The sequence below is a fragment of the Megalops cyprinoides genome, chromosome 24 (assembly GCF_013368585.1).
Source record: "Megalops cyprinoides isolate fMegCyp1 chromosome 24, fMegCyp1.pri, whole genome shotgun sequence".
In the NCBI taxonomy this organism is placed as follows: domain Eukaryota; kingdom Metazoa; phylum Chordata; class Actinopteri; order Elopiformes; family Megalopidae; genus Megalops; species Megalops cyprinoides.
In genome coordinates, this window is record NC_050606.1 from 18728999 (window position 1) to 18752987 (window position 23989).

General features: G+C 44.5%; 1 protein-coding gene across 2 annotated transcripts in view; it reads right to left on the reverse strand.

Moving 5' to 3' along the window:
* Window positions 1–23989, reverse strand: part of LOC118771140 (catenin delta-2-like) — a 202310-nt gene that overhangs the window by 27499 nt on the left and 150822 nt on the right. For both annotated transcript variants that reach the window (XM_036519030.1, XM_036519031.1), the window contains 5 exons: window positions 16993–17176; window positions 9039–9156; window positions 6388–6573; window positions 3675–3848; window positions 2023–2173 (listed from right to left, as the gene is read on the reverse strand). In XM_036519030.1, the coding sequence (XP_036374923.1) occupies window positions 2023–2173; window positions 3675–3848; window positions 6388–6573; window positions 9039–9156; window positions 16993–17176 (813 nt within the window). The remainder of the gene's footprint in view (window positions 1–2022; window positions 2174–3674; window positions 3849–6387; window positions 6574–9038; window positions 9157–16992; window positions 17177–23989) is intronic.

Here is a 23989-nt window from a genome sequence, read left to right on the forward strand (position 1 = left end):
AATAATTCATTAAAAAAACGAATAATTGTAAATTGCAGTAAACCGCGTGAAATTGCATCTACGGACACTGCGCCACCTTGCCGGGTGGATTTCAGTCCTCTAATATCTGTATCAATTAATTCATTTAACGCCAGACAAGAAGGATCAGGAGAGGAGGAGAGACGATCTCCCGCTGAGAAAATCCATCTACTGTGGAATGGAGGTTCAGACTGTGGCCGCCTTATGGCCTCCATCCACACACTGCACTACATCAGCTTATGATGATCTCATAATATTGGCACATTAACATTTGTCTGAGTTCACCGGTCTGATCTCGGCTTTGTCTCAGGCTATGGCGTCTCCTTTGTGTCCCACTGGGACCATTTTAGCTCCAGCCAGCCAAATGATTCAACACCCAAAATCTGTGGGCGGGGCCTTCTCACTCCAACGCTTGAATGGCAGGTCGTAATTTCGACAGAGGCCACGCCTCCATTGGAACCCTATCTGCATTACAGGGGGGCTTACTGAACTGAGAGCCGCATCCAAGTACAACTCCTGTCCCCCCAAAAGAAATCCTGCATCATCATCTTCAATCAAAAGTGAACGTAATTAGACAGTGTAATTCCAATGGGAAATATAATTCACCACATGATGAAATCTAGCCTTTTTCATGTAGACACTGAGTGAACCAGTTTCTGATAATACCAGATTTGGACTTGAGGAAATATTCACACAGTGTTGCAGTCACATCCGTTTCTCACGTGTGACATTGTTTTAGAACAGCTTCGTGTAACACATTAGTATTTTGGGGGGGGGGGGGGGTGTCAAGTGTGTGTGTGGGGGGTGTCAAATTATGCTACATGCTTCCCGCATGATCCAATTACCAGTAATCTAAATGAGCCCTTTTCTAATTCCAATACTTATAATTACACTTCAGCTCCAGAAAGTTTCCTGTTGGTACTGAAACAGCCAGCATAAGTCTGGGGAAGGCAGTTGCCATGGAGACTCCGAGAGCCCACCAGGAAACCAAATTTACTTGAAAAAAGATCAATAGCCTGTTAGCTGTGTCATGAACAGAATTTCAAACAGCGAAGCCACTCTGCACAAAAAATGCCTTTCAGAACTTTCCTCCATAAAAAGAAATAAAATAAATAATCATAAAAATGCATTTAGAGAAGTAAACACATTTTTGCTCCGTACAGTAAACTCAAGCCCCTGTCTTTGTTTTATTGCGCTGGGGAGATGGTAGCGCGCAGTTTCGGGTCATTAGTTTGTGTTACCGTTATGAGCTCTCTGCACACTGCTCTGAGACTGCTGACAGCCAGGAGGCTTCTCCTCTAAGGATGCGTTCACGCGCTGAACTGTCTCCCTCGGGACCTGCATATGCCTTAATGAGGTACTAAAAGACTAGGCGGGCTAGGTTTGATAGCCCTTCCTGACACTGCACCAAATTCCACACAGCCGCAAAAGTCATTCTTGCAGCCTGAACGAAGCCCTGCTAAAGCTACCCTTCGAAGCGAAGGCAGCTTTCGCCAGAGACATGAGGATCAGGCACTTCCTCTCTGATCCCATTCCACAGCCCTGTTCTGTTGGTCTGGCTGTAGCTCCACCTGTATTAGTGAGGCATGTCAGAAAGGCCTCCAAGCTTATGAGGAGTTGATGACACAGTGTAATAAGAGGCAGAGGGGGCTCCAGGGTAGCTCAGTGTGTATGGCGCTCGCCATGAGGGACTCCAGCTGTGTCATCAGCCAATGATGACCAGTATTAAACTGGCAGAACAAACTGGCTTTATTCTGCTGGGAACAGGGGTGGGGATACTGACAGGAATTCTCGCTCTCAGCCGTACCGTTATTCACCACAGGCCTGCGAGTTGCTCAGATATTGTGAGCGATGTAGTGCCTATCCTCAAATGGGCTCCCATTCTGCCATGGAATAATGTGTGGCCTGCGGTGTAAAAAAATGGCCGCCAGCTGCGTGTAAACAGAAGATCCGAGGAGTCCAACAGAATTGCTGAGGAGCATTAAGAGGAAAGGAGGCACCTACCGATGAGCTCCTTGTTCCTGACGTCTAAGGCCATGTTTCGCAGGGCTGTCGCCACGGCGCAGACCACGCGGTCGTTGTCTATCCTGAGCAGCTCCACCAGGATGGGCAGGCCCTTCTCCTTCCTCACCGCCGCTCGAATGTACACCGACCACTGTGATGAAGAGAGAGAGAGAGAGAGAGAGAGAGAGAAAGAGAGAGGGAGAAAGAGACAGAAACAGAGAGAGGGGGAGAGAGAGAGGAGGGGAGCGCGAGAGGGAGAGGGGAGGTGAGAAAAAAAGGAAAGAGAGAGAACATACCATGTTTGCCATGCTGATAAAGCTCAAGCAAATTTCAGAAAGTGGCCTCAGTTCCACTGTCACATGACAGTACATGACCCTTGCCATTGGTTTATGACTGCTTTATCACTTTGTAGCACAGGCATGTACTGGAGGCTTAATGAAGTCGTACACATCATATCTAATGCATAAATGGAATGACCAGAAAAGTGTTCTTTATTCCAGCTCCAGATGAAGATCAGCAATATGCCTTTACTTGATATATCGTACAGGGAGTATCAAACCTCCCCTCCATTTCCTGAATCCATCCAGCTGAAGAGTTTGCAACACTGGTGCAAGAATTTTACTCAGCAGCTTCCTCATGAAGGTCTTAATAACCGTCCATATCCAGAGCACTATTTTAAGTGAATATATGTGCACTAAAAGAGTATTACAGTTCAGAGTAAATTATTGCATAAGCCCTTTAAATAGCTACCATACTCATAAGAAAGAGCAAAAAGAAGCAGAGCAGGCCCTAGGCTACAGACAGACTCCGTATTAGTGCTGCATAAATAGATAAAACTAATTTTATTAAGTTAATTAGGTTTTGCGGGTACGGAATGAGGAATCTGCATAATTAACACACACTTCGTGTCCTCGCTGCTGGTTTGAATGGGGGGAGGGAGGCGCAAGATTCTGCGGTAAGTTTCCCTGAGACAGCTGTCCAGAATGAAGGTCAGCTTTAAACACGGATTGCTCTGTCAGCGAAGAAGGCCACGCCCCTCAGGAGGCGGAGCCTTACACTGGGAGAGAATATAAATGAGCAGCCCTCTTCTGCACGTCTCATTCTGACCACCAATGAACAACAACTTTTACAGCTTGCTCTTAGGCTCTTTGCTGGTGAATGTATGATTTATTTTCACCTTGGAGTGATGGAATTCTATAACACTGTCATATAAGCTTCAGAGGAGTCTTGAGCTCCAACATGCAAACTCAGTGGTGCTAAGAAGCAACGCATGAGCGTGCCACTGGAGATGATGTCACTCCTACAGCCAGAACAAGAGAGCGATTGGTGGCCTGAGTTGGAGACCTGGGTCTTTAGTTCAATGGGCCAAAGAGAGCTTTCCCCACACAAAGAGATATCATCTTCATATCACTGAAGCCTCTGGAGTTTGATTTAATCACTGAACACTTTGAAGGCTGCTGAGGAAGCTTCACGCATAGGCAGATAACGTCAAAGCAGCTTGGTGAGGCCTTGTGATTACTAGTGATTGTGCGATGCTCTTGGTGTGACCGCGTGAGGGTAGCTGATCATAGCATCATGGCAATATGGCATGACCGTGTGAACGCACCACTGCAGTGTGGTCTGACCGCGAGGTTGAAGGGGGGGGGGCCTACCTTCCAGCTGCCAGCCGCCAGGTTCTGCAGGGCACCTGCCGCGCCCTCCAGTGTGTCCGGGTTCGAGCATTCAGACAGCAGGGTGAGGTAGGGCTTGACGATGGAAGGGTGCCACAACATCTGAATCCCTTTAGGGGGGTCTGCGGATTCGGGGAGGGGCCCCACACCGTCCCACTGAAGAGTGCATGAATGGAACACACAAAGAACCAAGATTTCAACGGTCATTCCCACACATTAAGACCTGTGGTTTTTAACTGTCTGTTTTTAATGGTTTTTCCAAGTTATACAAGTTTATTTTGGAACTGCCAACTAGATGTGCTATGCTCATATCACTGTACTCATGCAGGAGTGCTAGGGTGTAGGGAAAGGAATCTTCCAATAGACTCACACACTAACAAAAACTATTGTTCACACTGTTTTTTACAGTCCTCTAGCATGCTACAGTAAGCTGCTTACTGGAGGATGGGTGTGGCTTCAATGATGCCATCCAATCAGCCTGCAGGTTCCTGAGAGCAGGAAGATAAGCAATCCCTGCTGACATACCTACTCCTATCCCAAAGCCAATTTGTTCCACTGTTGTGGGTTTCTGGTTGTCACCGGCCAATGACATGGCTAAAATTGAACCCAGGCTGTTGAGCTCAGTTTGCTAGTGCCTTAGCCACTGCACTTTATACTTAATTTTACCTGACTGAGCAAGTCAGAGGACTGAATGTTCTCAATGTTTGTGCATTTACAACCCATAATTCCCTGGTGCACCCCACCAATCCACCACCGCAGAACAGTCGTTCCCTGACAATATAACGGTTTGAGGTCGGTTTGTCCCACAATGCCTCCGTTTTGTCAAGGTACGCGCAGTTCCAGAGGAGGGAAAGAAAGAGAGAGAGAGGGAGGGAGAGAGAGACATTGCGTGGTGCACAGCGTGGGTTTAACTGTTAGTTGTCATTAAGGCTCCACATGGCGAGGTGTTCGCGACACACGCTGAGCTTCAGAGAAATTTAGCTTCTGCTGCAGAGAACGACAGACGAACGTCAATCTCGTCTCAGTCGCGGAGAGCGTTGACTCTCAATTCCTTCTTTTGACTGGATAGAACCTGTCGCGTGTCGAGTCGGATCGCGACAGGGTTACAGCTTTTCTCCATAAAAACACCTCTCTTCTCAAAGCACAAAGCGTTTGTGAGTCGCTTACTGTCAAACGGATAGAAAAAAATACTTTTCACAAAGCATAAAAAACCACTGTGTGTTTGCTCCTTACAGCGAGAAAGTGTTAAAGTAATCTAAAAAATGAAAGTGTTTTTGTCTCTTTAAACTTAATCCGACACGACGGCGTGCGTTCCTAAGGACGCATGGCGAAACAATCAGTTATCGTGAACAAAGGTGTTTGCTCCTCATTGTAAACTGTAAAATCGTTCGGCATCGGGGCAGGAATTGATTTTCAGTACATCTAGATACGACTCTTACTTTTGAGTCAGAGTGTAACAGTTCGCTTTACTTTCCGCAGCCGTCGAGGAAAACTGCAGAGGAATTTTAAGAGAGCGGGGCGCGCCGCGGTGATCCGAGCCCAGACATTCCCTCCGCAGCAGAGGCACCGATGCGCCAAGCGGTCGGCGCTAGGCGTCTGCATAGCGCAGCCTACGCACACAGCGTGCGGATGCTATCAGCCTCTTGCAAAAAAGAAAAAAAAAACCTCTCCCATTATTATTCTTTTCAGCATCGACAACAACAAAGCCACAGCAAGTACAATGCGTTTTTAGCTTTCGTTTGCTTACCGTCCTCCTGCATCCGCTTATTCTCACTGGATTTCAAGTCAACAATCTAAATGCCTCTCTTTCGGCACTAAGGCTTAATGCTTGGGAAGCTATAGCTTGGCTGCTCTGAACGACTATAAAAGTATAATCCTGGGTTGTTAGAATAGTGCACTGTGCTGTCGAAGGATGCTATATTTCTACAGCACATCGACCGACGTTATTATCCGTGCACGCTTCGCACCAGACAGACATGAAAAACAAACAATAACAATAAAAAGTGTCTGAGATGTTTAATATTTAAGGTGCAAACTTTGGCGGGGGATGAGTCATTCCCTCTGTTTAAGATTAGACTGAAGGACGGTCTTGGGGTTGAGAGGGGGGTCAGACTTCCCCCTCGGGTCAATTAAGATGTATAACCGGCTCGACCCGCCTCCACCGAGACGGGACAACAGTCTTAGCTTAGATGTGCAGCTATGCCCCGTAACCGCGGTCCAGATTGATGAATCATTTAAAAGGGCTGCATTAGCAGCCTCCGACTCCCGGCCTAGGTGTCCCTCCTTAATGTCGGCTAATTGCTTTATGTCACATTCATCTGGGTCTGCTGGAAAATTCCAACGAGTCAGATATCTTAAAGGGAACCGGAGTTCATTTCAGGCAATGGACTCTTGAGAACGATGGAAGTGTTTTTGAAACTTAAAAAGGCAAAAAGACAAAAAAAAAGAGTGCTTCTGTGAGAGGATAGAACTCAGGGAAAATGCCTCGTTGGACGCACCAAGCCCTTGAGAATAGGCCTTTAAAGGGTGCCAAGTTCTCTCAACTGCACATTTATCCTGGGGTTTAGGATCAGCCATCTTTTTTATTTTTTTAATTTTTTTTTTTAGAAAACTCCTGGGATTAAAAGCTATCAGTGTAATACAAAAACAAACCCTGGCGATCTATCAGAAGAATTCCCCCTGCTGGGAGCCCCACCTGATCCTGCGCCTTCTTCTTCTTCTTCTTCTTCCCCCAGCAGCCCGAGCTCTCCCCGTCCTTGCTGTTGGCATCGCCACAGAGCAGCCCGTCCAGCTCGTCGGTGCCCATCTGCTGGCCCTGGGACGTCTCCGCCGCCAGGCGGTACGACAGGTTCCTCAGAATGCACACACAGTTCTCTATGGTCTGCGGGAAGGGTCAGAAAGAGCAGGGGGGGGCCCAGTCAGCTTTGGTACTCTCTCACATTCTGCGTCAAAGGAGTGCAGTGCAGGGGTTTTACCACTAGAGGGCGAGATGTAAGGAAAGGGGTGAGGGTGTGCAATTTGTCTTTAAGTATTGTGGTACTGCTGAAGCTGAAAATGCTATGATAGACTCAACTGTCTATGAGATCAAAACGATTTCTGCAGCTGAAAGCGGAAACGGGCAAGAAACAATGCATCAAACGCAGCAATGATGAACATAGCCATGGACAGCATGTTTGATAGAGACATCTGGTAAACAAAAACACAGATATCACTGAGGAAATTACAAAAAGCTGCCTTTTACTTCTGGGAATGTTTGGACACTGACAGCTACAATTGAAATCTTTGTACATGACAATCTTCTTCACAAATAACAATAACCACGTTGAAACAAACCATATAGTACAAATGTGTCTAGCGGATGCAAGGTATAGTTCCATTTCAGAAGGACTCCACATCACAATGTCGACACAAATGCATGCAGATTAAATAAATGTGACACTACCGTCATTGAGGACAGTAAGATGATGGGACACTAGGGATTTCTACTGTGTGTCCTTGAATTTAATTTGATATCATTTGAAACTTTACTAAACTGCAAATGTCAGTCAGTCAGTCAGTCAAGAGACAGGCAGTCAGTCAGTGAAATAGTCAGACATTCAGTTAGGCAGTCAGTTAGAGCGTCAGCTGGTTAGGCAGTCAGTTAGACAGTCAACTAGTTGGAAATCTGAGCAGTCAAACAATAAATCAGTCAGTCAGTTTGAAGCCTTGCTACACAATGCATATGTCTGTCAGTCAGTCAGACAGATTGTCAGTCAGATGGTTAGCCAGACAGGCAGTTAAATAACCAGTAAGGCAGTCAGTCAGTCAACAGACAGCTGGCCACTCAAGCCCATTATATCTACATATACAGCTCCTATTCCATTGTTACTGTATGTCCCATGTTATTGCTATTTCCTCAGGTACTAATAGGTGTCAGCCTTGTGAAAAATCTAAGTATGTTCATATGGAGTTGAGAACATAAGGTATACACTATATAATGCAATAAACATGCAACAAACATGAATGTATGCATGAAATACATGTAAGACAAATATTGATTTGTTTCTCCACTTTGGTACACAATGCATATGCCACCTGCATCAAAGAGTGTGTGTTATAAAAAGCCAAGATGCCGCAATCTCTTATTTTCTAAAATATATACAATGCATGTGCATATTACACACTCACAGCGCAGTGTGTGAGCAATGAACAATTTGTTCAATGTTGAAAATATAGTCCTCATCTACATCATTTACTCTATATTGTTACATATATCAGCATATTATATTTCCCCAAGGTAAGTTGCTATAAACATAGCCTATTATAAACGTCTTCATAAAGAAAGGCTGTTGAGAAAAGTATTTAATCCCACATTTGCAAAAGCTCCAAAAGTGAATGATTTACTCTCTTGTCACTCCTGCATATTATCTTCTTTTATTAATAGCATTTTACTTGTTGGATTGCTGTGCTGGATGGAGTCCAGAGAAAAGCCGTCTGACTAATCCCGGGGGAACACTGCACAGTCATGCACATAAGGACAATGGGGGAATCAGCCCTTTAAAAGGGGGTGGTGGGGGAAGAGACAAAGGATACCTCAGAGAGATTATAGGCTGTGCGCATTCCAACCTGTTACCATACTCCCACATCAGTGCCAGAGGATTATGGGTAAATTATCTGAGGGAAGGAATCCGCACATGGTGTGGAGGCTGAACAGCACACAGCACAGATTCCATATTCTTCCGCATGGTGCATTCTGCATTCTTCGGCATGACACATTATGTTTTAACACAGAGACTGCACAATGAGGTTAGCCACGTGGTTCCAGGCCATCTTTAGACCTACCAAACACCTGTGCTTGCATAAGGGTCCCACAGTCCCTATACAGCAGAAACAGCACATATCTGTGTGGTGTTGTGGATAGGCAGTTAGGCTTCTGACCAGGGAGTTCCAGGCCTGATTACCAGAGGCACTGTAGCTGTGCTACTGAAGCTCTGGCAGTTCAAGCTTTATAGTTGAACTGCATCAGTAAAATATCCAGGTGTATAAATGAATAATGTGTAAAATATAAGCTATGTGATGTAGGATGCCCTGTGTAAGACTGCCTGCCAAGCAAATAAATAATGGAATGCAGTATATGTCACTGCGGCAACCTTGAGCATAGACTGCTCCACAAAGCTGTGTGCGCGTTTTTTTGTATGTGTGTGCATGGGCATGTGTGTGTGTGTATGTGTGTGCTAGAGAATGTGTGTGTGTGTGTGTGTGTGTGTGTGTTAGAGAGAGTGTGTGTTACTGCTCTGTGTGAGCGCCAGCAGAACAAGGCCCGCTCTGAGGCAGAGAGACATCGTTTCGGACGGAGAGGAAGCGGACCTTGCTGTCGATCTCGCTGCTGCCCAGGGCGGTCTGGATGACATACAGCAGTGCGTCTGTCAGTCCCTCGCACTCCCGCATCCGTCTCCGCGCCTCCTCGCCGGCCGAGCTGACGTTCCTGTGGCAGCAGAGTAAGGGTCAGCACACCGGCCCTCAAACCCCCGGCCCCAGAACACGTACACGCTGCTTAACACCCCAGGACAGACACACACACACACAACACTGCCGCAACCTCCAGCCTGAGCAGTGGAAGATTTTTTACATTTCTCTCCCAAGACACAAAAATATACTGTGGCAAGACTGCTAACTCGAAGATCATTTAAAGTTCAAGTTGAAGAACTAGTACACACAGCTTTGCATTGTGGGTAGAGTACACTACTAGGCATGAGCTACGGGCCAAGAAGTGGAATCAGGGTACTGCACATGAAATCCAACTTTGATTCCTCTTTGGGAGAGATGTAACGAATCAATTGCAGGTCTCCATGTATTACTGATAGTCATGCACAGTACAGGGAACCCCCCACCCCCCCCCCCCCCCTTCTGACAGAACGGTTATAAATCTTCACCGCTGGTTGTGTTTTTATTGAATTACCTTATGAATGGGAAACCCAGTTTGCACATATTGCTTTGTCCATGAAAAGGGACACCAATATTCCTCAATGAAAAAATAATTCCATTGCCTTTATTATTTTGTGAAATTGTTTTTTATAGTCACTGAGTGCTTTAGAGACTACAGTCTTCCATGTCCGTAATCACATTGGACTTTCCAAACATCGCTATGGGATGCATACGATAGAACTAATATTCAATAAAGGACTTTTTCTGTTCTACAGTTTTCATCTTCGGTGAAATCGTGATACAAAACCATTTAGCATCACAAGCCATGAGCGCTTGGCACCCTTTTAATAAGTACATACTGATTTAACTGATTAAAGACTTTGATAATGCTGCAACAGAGGCTGTGTTCTGAGCAAAACATGATGAAACGCCGTACCAGTTTGTTCTCTCAACTGACCTCCGAAAAACAAACAGGAGAGTATGCAGGATCGTATTAGCAAACTGGCTTGCTTAGCACGTAGCCTTAATCAGTCCCACTCATACAGCTGGCGTGTCTACATATTCTCTACATATTCACCATTCTGTTATTTACAGACAAAATTTAAGTGGAAAATAAATAACGGTAATGGTTACCACAAATACCCACTGCAGTTATATAGAAACGGCAAATGATGCTTTATCACACCCATTTCTGCTCATATTGGGTTAGATCCTCATAATAGCATTATAATGATAGTCATAGATATTAAGTTCCTCACACCCTGCGCTCCTGCCTGTCTCTTTACTTTATTACCAGCCGATTCCATTTCAGAACGCTCAGCGTGGGTAAAAAAAAAAAAAAATCAGCTCAAAGGCACAGAATGATGGGTCTGCAAGCTGATCCACTGCAGCCTCTCTATCAGTTATGTATAGAATAACTGAATAATGCATATACAGTGCATTAGCCTCTCTGGTTCTCTGCACTTTACCCTGTCACAGCAAACCTGACCTACTTCTAAAAAAATCACACGGATGTGTTTGGACTGGAGAATTAAAACCAAGCAAGCAAACGCTACATCTGATGCACCTTGGAGGGCTCTCTAAAGCACCCCAGGGTAAGTGTTTGGTTGGGCATACAGAGGAGTTAATCATACACCTTTATAAGAGTGTGTGCTAGTTACAGTCATGGTGTTATTTACCGAAGACTTAATGTGTGATAACTATCCCCATGATATAAAGGTTAAAAGTAATGTTGAACTCCCGTCACATATATTTTATTTAAATCAATATGGACAAATTAAAGTATCTGAAGCACATACTCCACCTCTGATACGCTTGGATGTATGAGCTCGCCTCCATCATAAGTGGTTTACGATCACTCTTTCACACCTTCTTTTCACTGTGATGTGTTATTGTTACAGTTATGAGAATTATGGTAACTACTATGTGTTGTGATGGGGAAAGAATTAAGTCGTTAGATATTTTGCTAATGTGGTACGGCTGTTTTTAAGGTCTTCAGCTATTGATAAAAAGGTACAATTAAGCTTAGAATGAATCATTACTAAGCTACAGTTCCAAATGAGGTAATAAAGACAGAGTGTAGTTGCTAATAAAGCAACAAAATCTCTTCCCAGCATCTATGATACCACAGACACTCAGCTCTGCATCATTTCCTTGTGAAAGAGGTTCTGGCACAGACATTCTACTCTGAATAGATGTTCAGCTCTGTGTGTTTAACACTAACAATGATATCTGATTGTTGAACAATCAAAGGGACAGACCTCATTGCTAATCTGCTCTGGAAACAGTGAATCTGTGGTGCTGCCTCACCTGAGAGGCCGTTTTGAATTGGTTCGGTTGCCAGTCGTGACAGAACCCCGCCCCGCAGGGGAACGGCGTGTCCCCCGCCATGCCATCTGTGACGGATCACAGGCTGCCGGCACGTTTCTCTTGGCCCCCGGTGACTGCAGACAAGGGATCGCCGCGGCAACACGCCACGTTACCGGGGGTGGGTGAGCGGCACGGCGCCGTGGCACCGGCACCCGGCCCATTAATATTCAGACTGGCTTCCTGTTCCTCTAACAACCCGTGAAACCGATTAATTAGCATTCTGAGACCAGAGATCTCCACTCAGGTTTCTCTTATAAGGTTGGAATCAGCACGTCTCTTCTCTCCACTCAGCACTTCAACACACCTGTGCTCTCATGGTGATTTATCTAAAGAGCCTTGCAAAACAAGTAAAATACAGTGTGTTGGAACACTTTCAAGTGAAATCCAGAATTGACAAACAAATATGTAATCCATATAATAAACAGCTAACACTTGTGAAATTACACATACGGTAAAATATAGTCAGTATCTATAAAAATTGTGTGTGTAAAAGTGGTATTAACTGATATAATCTGTATTATGTGCTCCACGCTTTCACACATTAAAATACACTATATGGACAAAAGTATTTGGCCACACCTGTTTTTCAGGGTTCGGGCTAGGCCCCTTATCTCCAGTGAAGGGCAATCTTAATGCTTCAGCATACCAAGACATTTTGGACAATGCTATGCTTCCAACTTTGTGGCAACAGTTTGGGGAAGGTCCTTTTCTATTCCAACATGACTGTGCCCCAGTGCACAAAGCAAGGACTATAAAGACATGGTTTGATGAGCTTGGTGTGGAAGAACTTGACTGGCCCGCACAGAGCCCTGACCTCAACCCCATCGAGCACCTTTGGGATGAACTGGAACGGAGATTGCGAGCCAGGCCTTCTCGTCCAACATCTCAACTTCTCGGCCTGACCTCATAAATGCTCTATAGAATGAATGGGCACAAATTCCCACAGAAACTCTCTAAAATCTTGTGGAAAGCCTTCCAAGAAGAGTGGAAGCTGTTACAGCTGCAAAAGGGGGACCAACTCCATATTAAAGTATATGTATCTGAATACAATCATTACAATGTAATGGTCAGGCGTCCGAATACTTTTGTCCATATAGTGTATGTATTTCTTAAATTTTGGGTATAATTTTCTTTTTACCTTATGTTGGCATATGCTATATACACTGGGAATGGCATCAAAACAGTGCAGGCTTTATGTGCGTTCATCAGGCGGGCTGGCTTGCGTGAATTAAAGACGTCAGGAAAGCGTACGCTAGGCTAACACAGTCATTGAGAGTTTCTCAGGGAAAGGGCTCAGCATCCTGCACCAAGGTACAAGGGACATTGCAGCGAAAATGTCATCACACCTCCCTGGCCGCCTCTTGCCCCGTGTCTGAAGCAGAGAGGAAGCAATACACCCTCTCCACTCAAACCCCTGCTGTTTGGGGGGGCAGTTTATTCTCAAAGACTTTGACAATAGCCCAAAAGCATGAAATGTTTTAATAAATCCTTGCTGAGAGCCAGGCTCAATAATCCTGCAGTAACGTACAGTAGCAGGCAGGAGAGCGCCTTTCATCTTCAATCCTGCATAAAGTAGTCCAGTTTGGATCTGGTTCTGGAAGGACATGAAAACTGTGACCTAATTAGAATCTTTTAGATTGCCCTGTTAAAAAAAAGAAAAAAACTATGCCTTATGTTGTCTCTTTCATTGCGTTGAACCAATTTGTCTACTTCACCTCTTAGTAATTAGCTTGGGAAGTTATCAATTTAAAGTAATTAAAATGGGATTCAGTCGTGCGTGTCTGAAGGTGTGCTCTGTGGTCTTAAAAGATCATCTCCCCTGTTTCCATTTTCTCCCTGTTTGCGGCCTCAGCCATATTTTCTGCAGAGCGTCTCACCACTCTGAGGGAAAGAGTGTCACACCCAGACACAAGCTCCAACTGCACCATTTCAGCAATGTGATTAATTATCCCTCTTTAAACACTGAGAGCTGCCTAAAGTCTTGAATGAGTCAGCCATTTTAGGGAACTGTGTCTTTCCTTTATGACCCATTGACGGTTCTGAAAAAGAGGGGAGATGGTCAGGGGATTTTTAACCCACAGATAAAGAAAAAATGTTATTCACCTCCAGCATTGTGCGTTGCTTTTGGACATGGATTTGCCAAGACTGACTGGTTGCAGAACTCTGCTTTGAGTTTCCGAGTCTCCAAAGCATTGCTTTCTCACAGTTTGTGGTCTATGGAACAACACTATAGCTGAAGAGCACTCGTTGAAATATCTGCAAAACTACACATCTGCAGTAACCTCTGCTTTGGGGACATACAAGGTTTGAGGCGTTTTAAGGACATGGGACTTCTGTATGTCTCATTTCATATACTGTTTATGACGCTGTCACATGGTCATGCATGAAGCCATTTCCCCTTTGGGGATGAATACATTTAAAAACATTGTATTCTATTTCATGGGATAAATATACACTTTCAACCCATGCAAACAGAGCCATAACAGCCTGAAGGAGCAGAAGATCTGATCTCATGTTACATTATTGTCATTTTGCAGAGGTTCTTATCCACAGTGACTTACAGTTTTATCCATGTATACAGCTGTATATTTACTGAGGCAATTGTGGATTAAGTACCTTGCCAAAGGGAACTAAAGCAGTGCCCCAGCAGGGAACCAGCAATCAGCAGCCTTTCAGATATGAGCCCTGCACCTGCCCTGATCTGATCTGTGGTCTGGTGCTACTGTTCAGACAGCCAAGGCTCCACCAAAGCAGCTCTTTGATATTTCTTTACTACACAGTATGCGCCTGCTGCTGGATATGTTCAGACAGGACGGCTGTTCAGACAGGTCGGCTGGAGAACCTCCGTTCTGCTTCATCGAGGTGATGCTTGGTTTCCACACCCTCCCAGAACGTGCTGTGAGAGGCATGTTTCAGCAGAGGCCTGCACTGAAGAGCGGTGATCACTCGGTTGCGCCCAAATTTACACACGGACATCAGCGTCCCTCCCAGCTGTGCCTCAGGCTGTCCCTACACCTGCAATCCTAATTCATTGGGGGGGCACATATCCCTTATGATCTGAAGGGGCCTGAAGTCTACCTTGACATCACAACAATGTGCTTAGCCAGTCAATGAGCTCCCAGTGTCTTCCTGGGCCAAGTTATATGCCACTTGTACTCCCTTCTCATGTGTCCCAATCCTGTTATCTGTCTTTGTCAAAAATGGGTGTATCAGGGGGACATTATACTTCAGACCTGCTTAGAAGGTATATACTGTACTGTGCATGGTTAAAATTGGCACTTAGGGTGCTTCTACAAGACTGGAAAGTGCTGAGCGGTCGGGTGTCGGGTCGGATGTGCTTTATCAAGAAATGCATATCAACATTGTAAGGGCCACCGATATGCCGTGTGCTTGGTATATCCGACTGAGCACTTCACCTGGGGTTCATTTTCAAGCAAATTCCAATTACTCACACTCGAAATTATATTTGTGAGGTGAGCTTCTCATTTTACAGAGAATGTTTAACGAATGAAACTGTTTTGCTCACATCAGTATTGCAGTACTGTGGCCAAAACAGGACTTTTTGGTTGAGTGAGTATTTTGAGCATTTTTGAGAGAGTCGGAGGATTTTCTTCCCTGTTACGACTTTGGGGGTTTAAAACGTGATTTCTCTTCTTTGAAGCCGTGGCAGGGGAGGATTAAACTTCAACAACACCACTTCAGTGGCTCTCAATGAGTTATTAAGTGTGTTCTGAGAGCTCTGGGAAGGAGCAAAAACAAGCAGCAAATATCCCCCTACCAGAGTCAGTGCTATTTGCAAATACAGTTCACTTCAGCTCGCTCTCGGCAAACCGAAGCACACATGCCTGTGGCAAGTCCCAGGGGACCTCAGAGTGTCCGTATTAAAAAATAAAAACAGAGAGGGCAAAATTTCACCAGATCATTTCTCTATGAGGGGTCTCATTGAAAATCCCGGGCATGGCTATGACAATGCACATACACAAGAATGCAAGCATCAAAGCTATACTAAATTACTCCTGAATCAACTAGGGTTAAGAACCAGCTGTTTAATGCCATTATAATGGCCGACAACAATTTCATCAAGATTACTATCATTGTCTGAGGTATAATAGTTTATATTTTACAGTCCTTAGTTTATCAAACGCATGGCATCTCCTTCAGCTGTGTTAAATAACACATGGAGCAGTGGTCTAACAGAGAGAATGGGGTAATTACCGCTGACAAATTTAACAAAGCAACAGGCGAGGCCAGCCTGTAACCAATAGCAACCTGCAGGTTTCAGAGTTGCCTTTCAATTAGCAGCCGATTTACACCAACTGTCCACATAATGGCTTCAATTACATGCCGAGTCAGAATTTATGATCCCCTGGAAAATTTAAATACTGCTCAAACAACGTGAGATGGAGAAACAGAGATAGAGGCAGACAGAGAAAGAGAGAGACAGAGACGGAAAGATGGAGAGAAGGAGAGAGAGAAAGGGAAAAGAAGGGGGGAAGGAGCAAAAACTGTAGAGGCATTTTGTTAATTCCTGTCATGGCAGTAAAGAAAAATGAGGAATAATTCATGACTTGAGTGTTTTTGGGACAGAGAGCAGAGATGTTTTGCAGATTGATACTGTTCTGTTCATTGCAGTGTGTCTCTAACTGCTTTTACAACAGAAGACAGCTTGTTCTTTGAATTTGGGGAGGGAGAGGGAGAGCATAACCGGGGCTCAAAATGAAATGTAGTATCTGCAAACAAATAAAAGAACATTTGCCTCAAAACCAGTCATAAGCAGTGCAGTTATGTGGTAGATCTCATGTCGTTCATCCGGCGTTTGAGGATGAACACAGTGTGAGTAGAACGAAGGAAGGAACGAACTAACTGCATGTATAAAATACCTTTCATCCTTTTCAAAGGAATATAAAACACTTAGCTGCATCACTGCTGCAGTTTTGCACTAAAAAACATCAGTTGAAGTAAAGCGATGGGCACACAGATCACTGGAGAGACAGGTGGAGCACTGACACATAGAGAGGGGTGTACATGGACTGAAGAGAAGGGGTGGGCCGGGGGAGAGGGGGTGGAGCATTACAATAAAGGGAAGGGGTGGAGCATTAGAGAGGGGGCGGGGGCATTACAATAAAGGGAAGGGGTGGGGCATTAGAGGGGGTGGGGCATCACAATAGAGGGAAGGGGTGGAGCATTAGAGAGGGGCGGGGCATTACAATAAAAGGAAGGGGTGGGGCATTAGAGGGGGTGGGGCGTCACAATAGAGGGAAGGGGTGGAGCATTAGAGAGGGGCGGGGCATTACAATAAAGGGAAGGGGTGGAGCATTAGAGAGGGGGTGGGGAATTAGAGAAGAGAAGGGAGGAGCAGAAAAACAGAGGGGTGGTGGAGCAGGAGAGCAGAGAAGCAGAGTGGGAGAGTAGAGGAGTGGAACAGGAGAGTAAAGGGTCGGAGCATCGGGGGAGGAACTGCAGAGGGGAGAGGCAAGGCGGAGAAGAGGAGCAGCTCCTCAGAGGATATCGCGGGAGCCACACTGACCTCAGGCAGCCCGTGGCGTTGCGCAGGACCTGAGAGGAGTGCAGGTGCAGTTTTCGGTCCTCTCGATGGGGCGAGGCCTCCCAGCCTGAGTGTGGGATGATCACGGTGTTGGTCAGCACTGCCAGGGCGTCCTGGATAATAGGCATTTTCAGGGCATCACAGGAGGACAGGTTCCACAGCACGCCTGCAGGGGGAGACAGAGAGGGTCACACAGGGAACAGCAGAGCATGTGGTGGTCAGGGATGTGTGACTGGAACCAGTAGCACTGCCCAGATGCACGGCCATTGTACCCTTAAATCTAAACTGCCTTAGCAGAATGACCAAAGTGTAAAAGCATGATTTATTATGATGTTGACATTGCATCACTGTGCTAAAATAGTGTTCTACACAACAGAACTCACCAGAAACGCTACAAATACCATCCAATACCCACCATCCAACAGATCCTATCAAAAGTAGATTTTTCACAGTTATACTGTTATATCCTTTCATTCAGGAAGTGAACACCAGTCCAATGGGTGCAAAGCTATGGGGATCACATCCAATGACACAATTACAATTAACTGACCAACATATTCACAAATGCATGTAGTCTTTTTTTGCCCTTCCAAATATGTCAGCTCCTGTGTTGACAATCAACCAGCTTTAAGAAGTGAATATTGTTATCAAAACTGTCATAATCCATCATAAGTCAACAGCAGAACAGTAATAACTTCTTGATGAGGAGTGACAGACAGTGCCACAAATTCTCTGGAGGGGACCATGAGTCTTCTTAATCCAGTGTTTTTTTTTTTCTTTCAGGAGCGTTGGGGATATATTTCAGATAAGGATCTGTTCCTCCGTTTGGTACACCACATTGCTTGTCAGCTGAACACAGCGCCGCCAGCAAGAGCCGCTGTGATTGGCCAAGCCTCTGAGAGGAAAGCAATTGGCCAGGGGAGGCTCTGATAACAAGTAATAGCTTTGAGTCACAAAGCAAGGTAGTGGATGAGATAAATCAGTTACCTTGCTGTGCAGACACAATTCAAACGGGCGTCGTTAGCGGCTCGGAGAGAGAGGGGACCTGCACAGCCACGTGTTCTGGGTGACACCAGCGGTGATCACAGCCACCTCCCCTAAGGCTGTAAACCGGCTTCATCAAACGCAAACAGAAACACCTGGCAGCGACTGATCTGGTTTAATTAGCCCTGAGATATTGAGGCGTATCACTCAATCAAAGAGAAGAAAACACAGTCTCTCAGAGCCGGCAAGCTGCAGATGGACAGGAATTCAAGATGGAAGAACGAGGTTAGGGAAACAGTAAGCATCCTCATGTCAGCAAAAAGGCATCATCATCTCTCACCAAAGAAAGCATGAATCTTGTTGCCTGTCCTGGTGGGAAAGCTTATGCAGGGAAGTATGAGGACCCAAAAACCTAGAATTGCAGTATTAGAAATAGAAATCTAATTTATTCAGTAGAAGCCTTGCCAAAACAAAGCACCCCATCTCTTCACTTGGCTACAAAAAGATAACTCAACGGAGACAATGCAATTCTGCATCAGGAACCATTCTTGACACATTACCTTAAAGCCCTAAATCCCAATGGACACTGATCCGCAGATGATGTCTACTTTCTACGATTACAAGTGACAACGTAACTAGATATATATCAGTTAATATGATTTCTACAAAACAAAACACTTTGCTCATCACATTATCACCTTCATATAGAATTCATGTCTGTTATACATAAAAGACATGCCTATCAACTGATTTCTGCTTGTGTCTATTCTGTGTCTGTATCGGACAAAAAAAAAGACATTTTTATGCAAGTATATGTAACTGTTACCCAACAAAAGTGTCAGCAATGTATCATTCAACGTTCTAATTAAGTGTTTTTCAAACAATAATTATGTTGCAAGTGCAATAAGGTTTTGTTCAGTTACATCGTTATTAAATATTTGCCTTACCATTGTAGGTAAATTTCCAAAGGACACTCCTGCCTGGTCAACGGAACAGTTGTTTTTTACATCAGTGGAGACTATTTCTCAGTTAGATAAGCAATGATAACAGTCTGCATTGCACTGGATTCTGAGATAATTTCCTCTGAGACTTGCCTGACCAATGGTTCAAGATAAGCTTTCTATATCAGAATTCTTAACTTATGTCAGCTTAACTAACCACTATCAGCTGTAAAACAAAACTTTTCCTGGACCAAGGCACAGTGAAGTTCACAAGCATCATTAGCTACATCATGAACACAGTGTGCTCATGAAATATTCACTGCAAAGGCAATCCTTTACAAAAGCAAGTTTTACATTAAGAGCAGTGTTAGGTTCAAGAGCATTAATTTTATTTATTTTTGTATTTTTATGCATTTTTGCAATTATTTATTCACCAGCGATAAACATAAACTAAAAGCAGTTGCTGTTCAGTTTGCTACTGAATTCCAATTCAAATTTTTACATTTTTTCTCAACAACAACAAAAAACTAGTTAGGGACCATTGAAAATTGCTAGCTGATAGCAAAATATGCACAAAATGCATAAATATTCATGTCAATATGAAAACAGAACTTACAATCAAGGAAATGGAAACAATGGACAGCTAACCCTAGGTTAAATTGCGGGAAAACTGATACCTCCAAAAGGTTCCCACAGCAATCAGACAAAAATTTACTACTGAGGCAGAGAACATCAAGAAAATCAATGTCAACAGTTGAAGACTGATCCGCAGACTACAGTGAGAACATCCTACACCCTGCATGATGAGTTTACTCAATATTTTTGAGCAGCAGGACAGATTCAGACATTTTTGCCCCACATAACTGGTTGTTAGGTGTTGACAAATTGTACAAGCAAAGATTTGCTTTGTTTTTTTTTTTTTAGGTCAAACTGATCTACTTTTAAGTGAGTGACATCGAACACCTCTCTTTGATGTAAGATAATGACCCACACTGGGCTTCAAAATGGCTTCTGCAATGTGTCCCAGATCACTACACACTATGGCTTTTCCACCGTCAGGAGGCAGCCCATTCTGACAGGGCCTAAGTCAAGTGTTCATGAGACACTCTACACATCACTATTTATTAATACTGTGACAGATTCCCTCATCCAGAGTGACTTATGCTGAAGTGCTTTTTACATATTAAACACTTATGCAACTTGATATTTGTTGAGGAAATTCAGGTTCATACAATGGTTAAGAACACAGTGGCAGACCCCAAGCAGGGAAATGAATCTGCAAACTTTTGGTTGCAGTATTTCCCATGAAGTAGGGTGATTGCCAATAAAAGAATAAACACATATTGTCTGAGTACTTTCTTTGTGAATGATTGAGAATGACAAAATATAAAAACTTTCATTACAACAACCCAAACACTGAGCCAACTGTCTACGGGCATAATTACATAATGCTTTTTGTTAGACTACAATGTACTGTGTTATTGTGGTGTGTGCCTGTGTTTTTTCTTACATATTCTTTTTGGCATGCTATGTGAAAAACAGTTTTTGCGTTTTTAAAGGGAGACTAATTGCCCCGTTTCTCTGAGCCCATTTGCTTCGTTAAAATCAATTCCAGTGATTGTGTTTGTGGACAATCAATGGAACTTAATAAAGCCATCTCACTCCCACAAAACAAATGCCTAGTAGCTACTATCAGCTACATTTATTGCGTTGTCTACCTTATTAATGAACTCTACACTTTATTTTCAGCCAAACAAAAAAGTTGAATGATTGGGAAATCATTTCTGTTAAATCTCACTCTGACAGAATATTTTTGTAAATATCTTTGTTCGAGACTTCTCTGTTCCTTCCTGCACCAGGTAATATATCTATTTAACATGTATCCTACATTTGTCAGATGCAGTCAGATGTTGAGGTTCAGCTTCTACAGCTTCAACTGATTGTGAATTGTGTGACTGATGGAATCTTGTGTAAAGTACATAGGCTACTTTACAATGACATTAACATCGGTTACTAAATCTGAGGGTCATAAATCTGAGGGTGTCTGTACTTCTGCTACCAATTTTTTTGGTCTAACAGCAGTTGTTTTGTAGATCCACACTGATATGGTTGTTCTTTTTTTTGCTGAAAAGAAACAGTGACGACAATGAGAGCATCCTGATACAGGTGACCAATGAAGTCACATGTTGGTTCAGCTAGGAGTGTCAACAAAAGCAGGTCTGTTCATCAAAAACAGAAACTTTGAGCATTTAAACCACAATACATGGTCAAATGCAGAGCACATGGACCACTAGCTCTGTACAGTCCTAGTTGATGGGAGTCAATTGTGAGGAGTCAATTTGTTGTACTTGGCCCCAGAGACTTGATTCATTTCCTTAATAAGAAACAACTAACTCCTGCAGCCCCAGTCTATCTGGGCAGTGATTGACAGCATCATATTTCCCTCAAAGAGGACACAGGCATAAATAAACGCCCCACAACAGCCATAAGACTGCCTGCTGGATTACCCACGATGCCACAGCACACTGACAATAGGTGCCTCCTGTGATGTACACAAGATGTGCAGGAGGGGGTGCTGGTTATGCAGTATTTGATGGACAGGCTGTGCACCCCTGGGCCCCGCCCCTGCCCTCTTGGATGACAGGCATTACTATTAGATGGATGATCGGATGCCTTTACGGAGATTGGTAAGAGATTCGAACGGCATCTTATTTACAGGAATTCCACGGTGACTGTGAGCTGCGAAAAAAAAAATCCTCTATCGCTTGAGGCCATGACACACCAATTACTGTATTTCTACAGTGATCAGGGTGTCAGTGAGAGAAACATCAGGCTGCTGATACTGTACACTTGAAGCACATATAGGGATGCTCTTAAAGGACCAGCGCAGTAAAAATGATAATTAAGATTAAAATAAGACTATTAATAACAAATACACTGCCAAAGCGTCGTGTGAATTTACCAAAAATTAGGTAGGTAGACTACAATCTCTGCTTTCTTTTGGCATAGAAAAAAGGCACTGCTTGTGCATCGAAAGGGAATTTTGAAAATAAAATGCTCTATTGCTCTACCTAAAAAGTAGCATCCCCAATCATAGCTCAGCTATTTCTCTGCCTAGGTGAAGAGGAAGCCCTCATCAAGTCCTGCTCCTCTTTTTCTTTGTCCTTTTTATCTGGCTGCTGTTCTTACCTCAGCCAATGTTCCAGTCTTAAACACTGTCTGTTTACAGCTGCTTGGCACCCACTGTGTACCGTCTTCACACGAACCTTGCATTTCCATTCTACCCACGATCCTCGGCGAGCGAGGCCTCCCTCTCCGGGTACAGCACGCGGCTCACCTGATGGTGCCGCGGCACATTTTGAGACGGCATTAGCATCTCGTGGAGGCCCGTAATCGCCCTCCTTTGATTGCCTGTAACCTGCGAAGAGTGTTTTCACTCTAAAGGTGCTGGAGGTTAATTGCAACGGTCTGACACAAAGAGGAGAGGGCTATATCGCCGGGAGCGTTCGCGGCTAGAGACAGAGAGACGAGACATCTGCTGAGATGAACTGGAATGAACTCCGCAGGGCGGGAGGGGGTGTGAGAGAGAGAGCAGGGGGCGCGAAGGTTCCCTGGGGGTCGCTGCGGGTCGCTAGCCATGCAAGCACAGGAATGCTGGGTTTATTAAGCCTAATGGTCACAGGGAAGACCCAACAAGTTTTGGTTTGAAACAAACGCAATTGTGTGTACACTGCATGAGGCTGAAACTGTGGTCTGCTGTAAATTCAACTTAAAAGGCACCTCAAGGAGCTCTATGTGAAAATAATATCAATGGAAGATGCTTACATTGACAAGCAGTGTATCTGCATGTTTGTTTCATGCAAGGCTCCTCCCTTGGTCTGTGCCCATGGTGTAACTACAAAACGGGCTGCAGAGTGGTGTACTGGTAAGGAGCAGGGCTAGTAACAAAAAGGTTGCTGGTTCAATTCCCCGCTGGGGCACTGCTGTTGTCCCCTTAGGCAAGGTACTCATCCCACAAGTGCTTCAGGAAGTATCCAGTTATATAAATTGATAAAATTGTAATCTGTGGATAAGGGCATCTGCTAAATGGTTAAAATGCAATGTAACTAAACATTAGCATGGTGTTTCATATGAGCCCCAGCTCCATGAGGAAACCAATGCTTTTCAGCAGCTTTTGTTTTACTGCCATAGAAAGCATGGATCCACATGTAGACTTCCCCCATTCATTGAAACAATTTCCATTTCCATTTCTTGTTCAAAGGTGGCCCTGAAATCCACCATACCATCCATGGTGGATTCAGGTTTTGCAACCTTTTCAAATGAAACATTCTGACCCTCACTCACTCACCTGCACTCAAAAGCCACAAATGACGTCAAGTCTCAATGACTCAGCCAAAGGGACAAGGCCTCACTTCTGGTACAAAGATCATTATGCCATTGGCGGGCCACAACTTCAATATCACTGAAGCATCACTGTTAGATTTCATAACTGGGAGAAGAACAAGCCTGGAAAGGAAACTCACTCACTGGTTCAAGTGTTGTGGGGGAAAAACTCCCACTCCAAAATGGCTCCCAAGTTCAACACTGTGACTCTGCTTGACGGAAAGACAACTGGGAGTGGCCATTTTAAAATCCGGGAGGTCGCTGCCGTGACTGTTGCTAGGGGAAGTGGATCAAAGCTGCATGTGGGTGCTTCGTCCTGGAGGTCACCAGCTTACTCCATAAATGTCAGCGTTCTCCAGGGTGATGCTGCTCTGCTGGGATGGTGTGACCTATAAAGGCAGAGATTCTCCTGACCCTCCTCGGCACGCGTGGGAGAGAAAGGGCAGAGCTGACAGGAGAACTCCCGTCTTGGTCCCAGCTTTGTGTGGATCTACCCTCCTGCGACGCTTGCTTACAGAAATCTCCACAAAGTAACTACAAACTTCCCAGCTCTAGAAGGGCAGAATGAGATTCTACATTAAAGCGGCTGTTGTGCCAGACTGGGTATGAGCAGCAGGCAGTGTGCTACAAACAAGGAACACCGAATAAATATGTTTAAACTCATAATAGCA